Genomic DNA, 12,941 nt, shown 5'->3' on the forward strand with positions numbered 1-12,941 from the left:
TTTTATTGCTTTCTTTGGCAAAGGAGGTCACAACAGGCTAATGCCCTAAATAACTCTGCCCTCCCTTGGGGGCTGGAAAATAGGGCAACAAATAAGGGTCAGGGTAGATGTAAGCTTTCATTCTTCAGAGCCTGGGACTGGTTCTTGTGGTCCTACAAAAAATAAATCTTCACGTACTTAACAACTTCCGTTTGTTGCGGGTTATAATTCTGCAGAAAAGCTCAAAGACATCATTATGTGTATTCTTTGAGAGGGAACCAGAACCTGCCCCAAGGCGGTGCTGTTGTGTCTTGACGGCTCCTCCCTGGTCTCTGCCTCCCCTCCCTTCCCTGACCAGCACCTGTCTGAACCTGCCCCTGGGAACTCGGAGAAGGTCATGGAGGCTGAAGGAGGCCCATGTCCTACAGACGGGAAGTGGGGGAGTTCCATCATGGCTCAGTGGTAGTGAACCCAAGAGGATTCAGGTTCCAATCCCTGGCCTTGCTCAGTGAGTTAAAGGATCTGGTGTTGCCATGAGCTGTGGTGTAGATCCAGACATGGCTTGGATATGGCATTGCTGTAGCATAGCCCGGCGGTTACAGCTCCAATTTGACCTGAGGGCTTCCATATGCGATGGGTCTGGCCCTAAAAAGACAAGAGAAAGAAATGGGGGACAGAGAAAGGATTTGTGTCCAAAGGCTCCAAAGGGCTCTGCTGTGTTTCAGTGCAGAGCATCTTTTTGATGTCAGAAAGTTGTTGTTGGAATCTGTGTTCTTGTTCACGAAGCCAGTGAACGGACTTTGAGAACACACAGGCAGCAAGCAAGCAAAGTCTTTATTACGGGAAAGCAAACAGTTCCCAGGATGGCCCTCCTTTCTATTGTCTTATAGGGGTTTTTATACCTTAAAGATGGGGTTACCAGTGCAGGTTCCAGAAAGATGTGGTTTTCTCCCACTGGCCTTGCCCAGTTACCTATATCAGTCCTTGTCCAATAGGGGTCTTAGGGATGGAAATTTTATGGTTTCTTTTCCCTTCTCTTCCCTTAGACTGAGAGAGAGTCACCATTCCTTTCATTGCTTTTGTATCAGTTGAGGAGTGGGTTAGAGATTAATGTCCATCTCCCTGTAGTAAACAAGCCCAATGGGGATGTTACTCTCTGGAGCCCTTATGCCATAAAACGTTAATCAATAGCCATAGCTAAGAATGCTTCAAAGCGTGTGCTCCTCCACTATCTGAGTTATTATTCTGCCTCATTTTCATGTACCTAGTGGCCATTGGCCATTTGTGCTTTATGTTTGGGTGTGTGTGTGCACCCATGGCATGTGGGGTCAAATCAGAGCTACAGCTTCCTGGCCTATGCCACAGCCACAGCAACAGCAGGATCTGGGCTGAGTCTGCAACCTATACCACAGCTCATGGCAATGCCCAGTCCTTAACCCACTGGGGGGCAAGGCCAGGGGTCAAACTGCAACCTCATGCATACTAGTCTTATTTGTTTCCACTGATCCATGATGGGAGCTCCAGCGCCAGATCTTTAACCCACTGAGCAATGCCAGGGATCGAACCTATGTTCTCATGGATATTAGTTATTAGCACTGAGCCACAACTGGAGCTCCTTCTTAGTAGTATCTTTTGATGCAGAAAAATTTTATATTTTGATGAAGTCCTTTTTGCCTATTTTTTCTTCTTCAGGTTTTTACTCCAGCTTACTGAAATTTTTTCATGGTGAAATGTATATAACACAGAAGTTAGTATACTGTTTAAATTTTTGCTGGTATATAGTTCAGTAACATTGGCATTTTGTATGTCATCATCCACCTTCAAAACTTTTCATCTTCCTAAACTGAAACTCTGTATGCATTAATAATAACCCTTCCATACTTGATTTTTAGGTGTTGATTTTTGGATCTTGCAACTCTGTTGAATTTACTGAATTCTAGCAGGGTTTTTTTGTTGGATTTTTAGAATTTCCAGTTTGGATGCCTTTCTTTCTTTTTTTTTTTTTTGCCAGCTATATTGATGTGAAAAACAGGCATCCTTGCCCGTATTCCTGATCTTAGAACAAAGGTTTCGGTCTTTCCATCTTACCAAATAGACCAAAAACCTAAACGGTAAATGATAGGACTTTTAGAAGAAAACAAAGAAGAAAAGCTTCATGATATTGGATTTGGTAGTGATTTCCTTGAGCAGATAACAAAGACATGGGAAACAAAGGGAAAAATAAAGAACTCGGTGTCCTTTTGTTTGTTTGTTTTTGTTTGTTTCTTTGTTTTAGGGGCGCACCCTAGGCTTACGGAGGTTCGCAGGCTAGGGGTTGAATTGGAGCTGCAGCTGCCACCCAACACCACAGCCACAGCAACCCGGGATCTGAGCGATGGTCTGACATACACCACAGTTCACGGCAATGCTGGATCTTTCACCACTGAGCAAGGCCAGGGATTGAACCCACATCCTCATGGATTGTAGTTGAGATTGTTAACCGCTGAGCGACAAAGGGAACTCCGAACTCAGTATTCTTTATCTAATAAAAATATTCTCTGAAGGGACAGGGAAATTCCCTAAGTACATTTTCAAATAAAGGGAAATTTGGAAAGAATTTATTCACAATCAAATCTGCTTTAAAAGAAATTCTAAACATAGTTCTGATTAGGGAAAACTTGGAATTTCAAGAATAAAAGCAGAGAAACAAATGCGAAATACTGGATATTTATAACACTCTTCTCTGATTTCTTTAAATTTGTTTAGATATTGAAAGCAAGAGTTCCCATTGTGGCTTAGCAGGTTAAGAATTTGACTAGTGTCCGTGAGGATATGCGTTTGATCCCTGGCCTCCTTCAGTGGGTGAAAGGATCCAGCATAGGTCATGAATGCAGGCCAGATCTGGCATTGCTGTTGCTGTGGTGTAGGCCAGCGGCCAAGGCTCCAATTCAAACCTTAGCCAGGGGACTTCCATGTGCTGCTGGTATAGTCCTGGAAAAAAGAAATCAATAACTAACTAACTAACTAAATATCAAAAGCAAAATAGCCATAGAGAGATCATTTAGTGTGTGTTATTATAATACGTTTATTAATTATAAAGAGAGAAATGTAAAGGCCATTATTTGGCTATGAGGCTTTTGTGAGTTAGTTGAATTAGAAAATAACTCTGCATGGCAAGTTAAGAATGATCTGAGTAATAGCTTAGAGTTATTACATTAAAATAAATACGAAGAGATACATAGCAAAACACCACTAGATGCATTGAAATATAATATCAATACATATTTAAATAATTCAGAAAGGGTCAGGAAACAAAGGATAAGATAATGGAATTATGTGAATTATACACCTAAATTCAATATAGCACTAACATAAGATGTAAAGCGATCCAGTTAAAAGACCGTTTGTCAGATAAGATAAATAGAACTAATTTATATGCCTTCTATAAGAAAAGCAATTTAAATGCAGTGTTTCTAAATTGGAAGTGAATGAAAGCATGCAATGAAATACCACTGTACATACATCAATTAGATTGGTAAAAAAAAAAAAATAGTGACACTGTGAAATACTGACTAGCATGTACACTTTGGGTGACTTTGAAACAGAATAATTAGGGAACTGTAACACTTAAAAAGTCGATTCAAGGAAATAGGTATTGTATTAGAACGGTGGCACTAGAAAACTTGGGGAATGGAATTTTCGTTGTGGCTCAGTCGAAATGAACCTGACTAGGATTTGGATTCATTTCCTGGACCTGCTCAGTGGCATTGCCTCAAACTGTGATGTAGGTCTCAGAGGTGGCCTGAACCTGGCATTGCTGTGGCTCTGTAATAGACCAGCAGCTGTAGCTCTGATTCAACCCCTAGCCTGTATGTGCAACCCTAAAAAAAAGAAAGAAAATTTGGTGAGGGATTGAGGTATGGTTTGGTATCTTGCTAGTGGTGGTTGTTACACAACAGCTTGTATTTGGTAAAGATCATAAACTGTGCTTCAGGAAGATTGAGTGTTACTATGTGTGAATTTAAAAGTAATTTTTTAAAATTAGCAGCCAATTTTTTAAATTGTTTAAAGCATACCCCCATACACAGAAGAAAGTAACCTTTCTCAGCAGGTTTAATATTTGGCCTTGTCTCTGAGTTCCTTCTGTGGCAAATGGGAGTGTCTTGGGAGTGGTGGGACACAGGTTCAGTCCCCACCTTACACACTGGGTTAAGGTGTTGCTGCAGCTGTGGCTTAAGTCTGAATTGCAGCCAAAAAGAAAAGGGGAAAAAAAAAAAAAGGTTTTGCCTTGTCTTTTGCTAAAGTTGAATCTGTTTCTGTTCTCTTATGTACATTATTCTATAAATATTAAATTGGATGTTGTTTGAGATCTTCCTGAATGACCTGGGTTTTCACAGCCTCGGTTTTCATTTTGTGTGCACACAGTATTTTGTTTTCTCAAGATTGGTTGGCTTATGTTTTAAATCCATTCACATTGCAAAATATACATTAACTCTAGAATAGAGGAAATCTTCTCTTTTCACTTGGAAAAATTGCTTTAGTTATGGATAAATAGCTATGAATTTCACAGTGTAGTAACCCCAGATTTAAGCAGAATTAAATGAAAGTAGTCATTATAATATCCATATATGATTGTTTTCCTTCTCATCTTGATGAGATAATGGAATTAATTATGTGAATTATATACCTAAATTCAATATAGCACTAACGTATTTTTAGTTTTTTTACCTGAATCCAGAATTCATGAATATAGTGTTTTATAAAGCAAACACAAATTTTTTGTCTTTTGTCTTTTTAGGGCCGCACCCATGGCACATGGAGGTTCCCAGGCTGGAAGGTGAATCGGAACTATAGCTGCCGGCCTACTCCGCAGCCACAGCAATGCCAGATCCAAGCTGAATCTGCAGCCTACACCACAACTCAAGGCAACACAGGATCCTTAACTTGCTGAGCAAGGCCAGGGATCAAACCCGTGTCCTTGTGGATACTAGTTGGGTTCGTTAACCACTGAGCCACAAGGGGAACTCCAAAACAGACATAGTTCTTAACACCTGCCATTCAACACTGGAGTACCTATTTTACCGTAAGCTTCACTTCTATTCCTTTTTCCATCCAATACGTAATATGCATTGGTTTACTTCCCTTTTCCATGTAAAGGAACACAGCGTCAACCTGTATTTCTAATCTCATTGTTGTTTTTATTTTAAGAAAAAAATACATACATTCTGAGGATGGAGAATATCACTTTTTCTGTTTTTCTCTTAGGCTTTGGGGTGAACCTGTTAATCTACGTGAACAACACGACGCCTTAGAGTTTTTTAATTCTTTGGTGGATAGTTTAGACGAAGCTTTGAAAGCTTTAGGACATCCAGCTGTTCTAAGCCAAGTCTTGGGAGGGTCCTTTGCTGATCAGAAGATTTGCCAAGGCTGCCCACATAGGTAAGTACTAGTTAACGTTTTTATTTTTATTTTATTTTTTGGTCTTTTAGTCCTTTTAGGGCCGCACCCGAAGTATATGGAGATTCCCAGGCTAAGGGTCTCATCAGAGCTGCAGCCTGGTGGCCTATGGCACAGCAACAGATCCGAGACGCATCTTCGACCTACACCACAGCCCACGGCAATGCTGGATCCCCAGGGATTGAACCTGCTAGAGTTGTTTCCGCTGCGCCACCATGGGAACTCCGTAACGTTTTTAATACGTACTTAATATTTCTTTATTTTTTCCGTAGTATAAATAACATTTTCACTGGTACTTACATATGAAAGCAGAGACAATTATTACACTTCGTTACACCCTACTGTTTTGCGGAACAGGGGTTTAAGTAACATTTATTTTCTGTAATTTTACTCAGTGTCTCATTATTTTCTCTTTACATTTGTATGTTTTGTCATATCCTAAGAAATCAAATGGCATTCTTGATAAAACTGTAGTTACCATAAGATATTTACCTGGTATATTATAATTAAAATAGTAATTGACTTAGTATGCCTTCCTATAATACAAAATTCTTTCTCACTCAAATTATCAAAATAGGGTAGTATTTTCTGAAAGCCATTCTTTTATTCTGTAAATATTATTTTGGTGTGAGTGAATTCTCTGTCACCTGTTCCTATCAGTCCTTAGTTTTTTATTTAGTTGTCAAAATTATTCATAATTCTTTTGCTCTGGCAAATGAAGATATTCATTGGCAAATGAAGTATATATTCCAACAAAATTAGTCTTATTAATTTTATTTGAAATGTCTAATTAAAAGACAGTTTAGGAGTATGTAAGAGTCCCACATTTTTTTAATATTTTTGAGTACTGGTTTGTTTTAGAATGTCCTATACTGCAGGAGAAACTGTTAACATCATTTCATCCTCTAAGACTTTTTTCTTCTGCCGATAGTTTCCTATCACAGTGGAAATGTGTAATAAGCAATTCATAAATACTTCCATTTGTGTACTTGCTTTTTTTTTCCCCTCTATCTGAATTACAAATTTCCAAGTATGAAGGACTGTAAGACATAATATCCCCTGTGCTTTATGTGTGGTGGGCACTCTTAATATGTTGATCAGTAGATTTAATGTTTGAGAATGTATACTCTATGTCCTATTTTCTGAGTTTCTAAGGGTGTCATCAGAAATTTCTGGTGTTCCCGTCGTGGCTCGGTGGTTAATGTATCTAATTAGTACCCATGAGGACAGTACCCATCAGTCCTTGGCCTCGCTCAGTGAGTTAAGGGTGCACCGTTACAGTAAGCTGTCGTGTAGGTCGCAGACACGGCTCAGATCCCAAGTTGCTATGGCTGTGGCTTAGGCCAGCAGCTACAGCTCCAATTGGACCACTACCCTGGAAACCTCCATATGCAGCCCTAAAAAAATAAAAAAAAAAACAAAAAAGAAAAAGAGAGAGAGGTAGGGAAGGAAGGAGGGAGGGACGGAGGAAAAAAGGAATTCCTGAAAGCCCCTTTTCCAAAAACATCATCACAGTCTAAATGACTGACTCCATCCTATGTTATCTACTCTCTCTACTAAATTTTATGACTCTGTAGAATAGAGAGATGTACAGGTTTGTTGGATGTTTGAACTTGTGCATGTGTTGGAACTTGGCATCTAAGTGCCATAAATATTTGTTGGTATTTTGTACCACACAAGTAGAGGAACATTTAAAAATTCAGCTCATGGAGTTCCTGTCATGGCTCAGCAAAATGAGTCCAACTAAGAACCAAGAGACTACAGGTTCAATCTTTGACCTCGATCAGTGGGTTAAGGATCTGGTGTTGCTACGAGCTGTGGTATAGATTGCAGATACAGCTCGGTTCCTGCATTGTTGTGGCTGTGGTGTAGGCAGGCAAGTGTAGCTCTGATTTGACACCTGGCCTGGGAACTCCCATATGCCACGGGTACGCCCCTAAAAAGCAAAAAAAAAAAAAAAAAAAAAAAAAAATCCGTTCATGAATAGACTTTTTCTCAATTTGATGAGTCTTTACCTTTCTCTTTCCATGAATTGTGTTTTGGGTGTGGGGGTGTGTGGGTGGGGGTGTGTCTTTTTAGGGCCGCACCTGCGGCATATGGAGGTTTCCAGGCTAGGGGTCTAATTAGAGCTGTAGCTGCTGGCCTACGCCACAGCAGCTTGGGGTCCGAGCCGCATCTGCGACCTATACCATAGCTCATGGCAATGCCAGATCCTTAACCCACTGAGCGAGGTCAGGGATCGAACCCATAGCCTCATGGTTCCTAATCAGATTCGTTAACCATTGAGCCGCAATGGGGACTCCTTCCACGAATTGTTAATACTTAAATAGTATAGGTATACTGAAAGAATATAAAGAACTAAGCCACGAGTCCAGACAAGCTTCATCTCTACCTTCTAAGCTATAGTGTAATTAGTATTTTGTCACGTCCTCACTATCACTCTCCTGCAGTCGCCATATCTGTAAAATAGGGATAGATGCATATGTCTAGCAGGTTTTTTCTAAAGCTGAAGATAAGCAAAAATGTGGGTATGGAATCTAATACATTGTCCAGGACAAAGCAAATGGTCAGGGAAAGATACGTATTGTTTATGAGCAACATTCTATGGCTAATGCATTTGACGTACATACTGCAAATGTGTTATTTGCCAAGTTCACAACTCAAGCTAATATTTAGCTACCTAGGTAATAATCCCTTTGCTGTTTCTTAAATTACATCTTTAGATACGAGTGTGAAGAATCTTTTACAACTCTGAATGTAGATATCAGAAATCACCAAAACCTTCTTGATTCTTTGGAACAGTATATCAAAGGAGATTTATTGGAAGGTGCAAATGCATACCGTTGTGAAAAATGTGATAAAAAGGTATGTATTGTTTGTTAATGCATAGGGGGATGCATTGATAGAACTGGAAAACTTCAAAGTTGTTTGTTTTTAACCTTAACATTTACTTCTGCTTTGCTACAGTGCTATAGGGAGGGAGTCAAGGTGATAACTGATTTAAAGAGTTGTCAGGGAAACAATACTGAAAGAAAATAATAATGAACCTGGAAAAATTCTTTGAATTTGGTGATTAACTTTTTCTTTTTTTTTCCTTTCTTTTCTTTCTTTTTTTTTTTTTTTTTTTTTTTTGCTTTTTAGGGCCGCTCCGAGGCATATGGAAGTTCTTAGGCTAGAGGTAGAATTGGAGGTGCCGCTGCCTGTCTACACCACAGCAACAGCAACTTAGAATCCAAGCCATGTCTCCCACCTACACCACAGCTCACAGCAATGCCAGATCTCCGATGCAGTGAGCAAGGTCAGGTGTTGAACCCACATCCTTGTGTCTACTGGTCAGATTTGTTTCCACTGCACCACAATGGGAACTCCGGTGATTAACTTTTCTTTTTATGGCCATTCCCGCAGCATATGGAAATTCCTGGGCTAAGGATCAAATCAGAACCGCAGCTGCCAGCCTATACCACAGCAACACCAGATTTTTAACACAATGAGCCAGGCTAGGGATTGAATCCACCTGTGTTCATCCTCACAGAGACAACATCAGGTCCTTAACTCCCTGAACCACAACAGGAACTCCCTCAGTGATTAATTTTAGAAGTCAGCATAACTTGATACCATTTTTTGTCTTGTGGTTTACAAGATGCACAAGTTACTTTACATTTCTGCACTGAAACACATTCCTAAAACCTGAAGAGATAACAGAAAATGTTTTCCCTTTTTCTTAACTTTGGCTTATAACTACTGTGAGCTTTAGATATACTTTACAGCTTTAGACATACTGTGTGCTAGTTTTATTTGGTTACATCAGACTTTCAGAACTATTTGCATTTCTTAAGACCAGATACGATTTTTGGACTTCACCAACTAATACTCTTTGTTGTTACTGAAACAGTTTGTGGGATAATTTTTTGGTTTGTTTTTGGTCTTTTTAGGGCTATACCCATGGCATATGGAGGTTCCCAGGCTAGGGGTCTAATCAGAACTGTAGCCACAGGCCTACACTACAGCCATAAAAGTGTGGAATCCATGCAGCATCAGTAATATACCACAGCTCATGGCAACACTGGATCGTCAACCCACTGAATGAGGCCAGACATTGAACCTCATGGGTGCTAGTCGGATTCACTAACCGCTGAGCTGCAGTGGGAACTCCTGGGATGAAATTATACAATGATAAATAGTAAATTTTTTCTGGAGTTGCTGTATCCTCTCATCTCCAAGATACCTGCATTGTTTTGACTTTAAATATCATTTTGATTTTGGCCTCTAAAGCTGTGCTGTTTGCTACCCGTAGGTCTGATACAGTTTTTCTTGGGTAGTTGCTTTTAAAACTTTACGCTTTTGATGCATACATTCTTGCTTTGTTTGAGGTTTTGTTTTTTTTCCTTTTTAATGTTTTACTTTTTTTTTGTCTATATATTTTAAAACACTTTTGATAGCACTTTTTCAGAAGGCTTGGATCTGTCAGTAAGTGCTGTATATCTTAGCATATAATTACTTAAAAATACTTCTTTAGTTTGCTCAAACATACTCTACTTATTAGCTTAAAAGTAAACATCAAAAAATTAACATAAGTTAGTGGTAGCATGGAACCCCAAATAGTCATTAGTTTTTATATCACTAATTTTTGCTGTTTGCAACAAATGAGTGATGGTTACATATTTTTAAGCTTGGTGTAAATATTTTAAAAAAGTTGATAGTGACAGAATGACCTTGATTTTGTTCACTATCATTTTTCTGTTTGTTTGTAAAGAAACTTAGATGATCATAAAGTTTTAAGTATTAAAATTTTTGTTTTATTTGGATCATAAAAGAACATTTACTTATATTTACTATTTATTTTAGGTTGATACAGTAAAGCGATTGCTAATTAAAAAATTGCCTCCTGTTCTTGCTATCCAATTGAAAAGATTTGACTATGACTGGGAAAGAGAATGTGCAATTAAATTCAATGATTACTTTGAATTTCCTCGAGAGCTGGACATGGAACCTTACACAGTACCAGGGGTTGCAAAGCTGGAAGGAGATAATGTAAATCCAGAGAGTCAGTTGTTACAACAGAATGAGCAATCTGAAATTGAGACAGCAGGAAGCACAAAATACAGACTTGTAGGGGTGCTTGTACACAGTGGTCAAGCAAGTGGTGGACATTATTATTCCTACATCATTCAAAGGAATGGTAGAGATGGTGAGAGAAATCGCTGGTATAAATTTGATGATGGAGATGTAACAGAGTGTAAAATGGATGATGATGAAGAAATGAAAAATCAGTGTTTTGGTGGAGAGTACATGGGAGAAGTATTTGATCATATGATGAAACGCATGTCATACAGGCGACAGAAAAGGTGGTGGAATGCTTATATACTCTTTTATGAACGATTAGACACAATAGACCAAGATGATGAGATGATCAGATATATATCAGACCTAACTATCACAAAACCCCATCAGATTATGTCACCAACCATTGAGAGAAGTGTGCGGAAAAAAAATGTGCAATTCATGCATAACCGAATGCAGTACAGTTTAGAATATTTTCAATTTGTGAAAAAACTGCTTACGTGTAATAGTATTTACTTAAGCCCTGCTCCAGGTAAGTTTTCGGAACTTTGGTTCTTATTAATAAAAAGTAATTTTTATTTCATTTGTAGGATTTATTAACTGTCAATATGTATTTATGGTTTTTCTTCCGTTTTCTTTTACTTTTTTTACATAAAAGTTTTGGACTCATTTTTTTGAAATTGTGTCAGTGTTTTTAGTGCCAGTTATTTGAAAGCCAAATATTTACGATGACTGTACCTTTGACGGTGGCTGTCACTATCTAGAAGTATGGAAGAGTTTTAACTTACGAGAGCTTTCCTGACTAAGCATTAGTTTAAATCATGGAGTAATTAAGTGCTAAGATAAGCACTAAACATTACTTTTAGCGAAGATTTTTTTTAAACATGTAGCATTTATTTAAACACATACCAAAAATTTGTTTGATTGTGTGCTTTTTATTTAAGGACAAGATCACTTGTTGCCTGAAGCAGAAGAAATCACTATGATTAGCGTTCAGCTTGCAGCTAGGTTCCTCTTTACCACTGGATTTCACACCAAGAAAATAGTCCGTGGCCCTGCCAGTGATTGGTACATGGCTTTGAATTTTATTTACTTTGTGCTTTCTTTGTGGGTCACTATGATACGATTTTCCCCTAATTGTGGAACTCTTAGTTCAGATTTTAAATATGGGATAAAAATGTTGGTAATTGTATTGAGGGAAGTTTTATTAAAAATGCTTAATTTTAGGAGTTCCCTGGTAGCACAGCATTTGGGAGTCTGGCATTGTTATTACTGTGGTGAAGGTTGAATCCCTGCTCTGGAAACTTACACATTCCCAGGATTCAGCCAAAAAAAGGGTGTTTTTGTTTTGTTTTGGTTTGGTTTGTTTTCTTTATTTAGGACCACACCTGCAGCATACTGAAGTTCCAGGCTTGGGCTCTACTGGGAGCTGCCACAGCAACTCAGGATCTGAGCTGCGTCTGATCGCTAAACCACAGCTCATGGCAACATTGCATTCCCAGCCCACTGAGTGAGGCCAGGGATCCAAGCCATAGCCTCCTCGCTGCTTAGCTTCCACTGTGCCACAGTGGGAACTCCAAAATGTACTTGATTTTAAGGTGCCTTTTACTGTTCAAATTCCAGCTCTTGTTTCCATTTGCTTAGGTCTTTATCTTTACTTATTGGAATTCTGTCATACCTTTTAAAATGTAGAAAGTTTTTACATGATTATAGTCTTAAGTCTATAGCACCTATATGGAGGACATTTCAGTACCTTGATCTAACAACTTTTCTAAGCATTTCTCAGAGTAGATGTAAAGGAGATACCACTGTCAGGGTTATTAATTTGTATCCACCTATATACACAGTTCTCATTTAATTGACTTTGCCTGTGAGACTAGATCAAGTCACAGGACTGATAGATCTCTTCTCTTTTTGGTTCACAAAAACCTGTTGACCCACTGTAGCAATCATATTGAAAGCACATAAATGAAAAGTCATATATTTTTCTGTTTTAGGTATGATGCACTGTGCATTCTACTTCGTCACAGCAAGAATGTACGTTTTTGGTTTGCTCATAATGTCCTTTTCAATGTTTCAAATCGTTTCTCTGAATATCTTCTGGAGTGCCCTAGTGCAGAAGTGAGGGGTGCTTTTGCAAAACTTATAGTATTTATTGCACATTTTTCTTTGCAAGATGGGCCTTGTCCTTCATCTTTCACATCTCCAGGACCTTCTGGTCAGGTAACTGAAAATTTTTCTCTAATTCTGAAATATTTACATGTAAGTTTTATTTCCTGCCTGGTCAGATCAGTAAAAATGTGTGTTTGTTTGATATATACTATATATGAATGTATGCATGCATTTTTGAGTTCATTAAAATTGTTCTGCAGTAATGTATTGAGCACTTTAAATAAGGAAAATGTCTTTTATTTATTCAGTCTTTATTTGAACACTCATGTACTAAGTCCTCAAATTCACTATTT

At 38.5% G+C, this 12,941-nt stretch overlaps 1 protein-coding gene across 4 annotated transcripts in view; it reads left to right on the forward strand.

Moving 5' to 3' along the window:
• LOC100625207 (probable ubiquitin carboxyl-terminal hydrolase FAF-X) overlaps positions 1 to 12,941 on the forward strand; it is a 177,429-nt gene that overhangs the window by 142,957 nt on the left and 21,531 nt on the right. For all 4 annotated transcript variants that reach the window (XM_021080952.1, XM_003484170.4, XM_021080953.1 and 1 more), the window contains exons 33-37: positions 5,224 to 5,397; positions 8,139 to 8,280; positions 10,261 to 11,008; positions 11,421 to 11,544; positions 12,474 to 12,699. In XM_021080952.1, coding sequence (XP_020936611.1) covers positions 5,224 to 5,397; positions 8,139 to 8,280; positions 10,261 to 11,008; positions 11,421 to 11,544; positions 12,474 to 12,699 — 1,414 coding nt within the window. The remainder of the gene's footprint in view (positions 1 to 5,223; positions 5,398 to 8,138; positions 8,281 to 10,260; positions 11,009 to 11,420; positions 11,545 to 12,473; positions 12,700 to 12,941) is intronic.

The sequence above is a fragment of the Sus scrofa genome, chromosome Y (assembly GCF_000003025.6).
Source record: "Sus scrofa isolate TJ Tabasco breed Duroc chromosome Y, Sscrofa11.1, whole genome shotgun sequence".
Taxonomy (NCBI): domain Eukaryota; kingdom Metazoa; phylum Chordata; class Mammalia; order Artiodactyla; family Suidae; genus Sus; species Sus scrofa.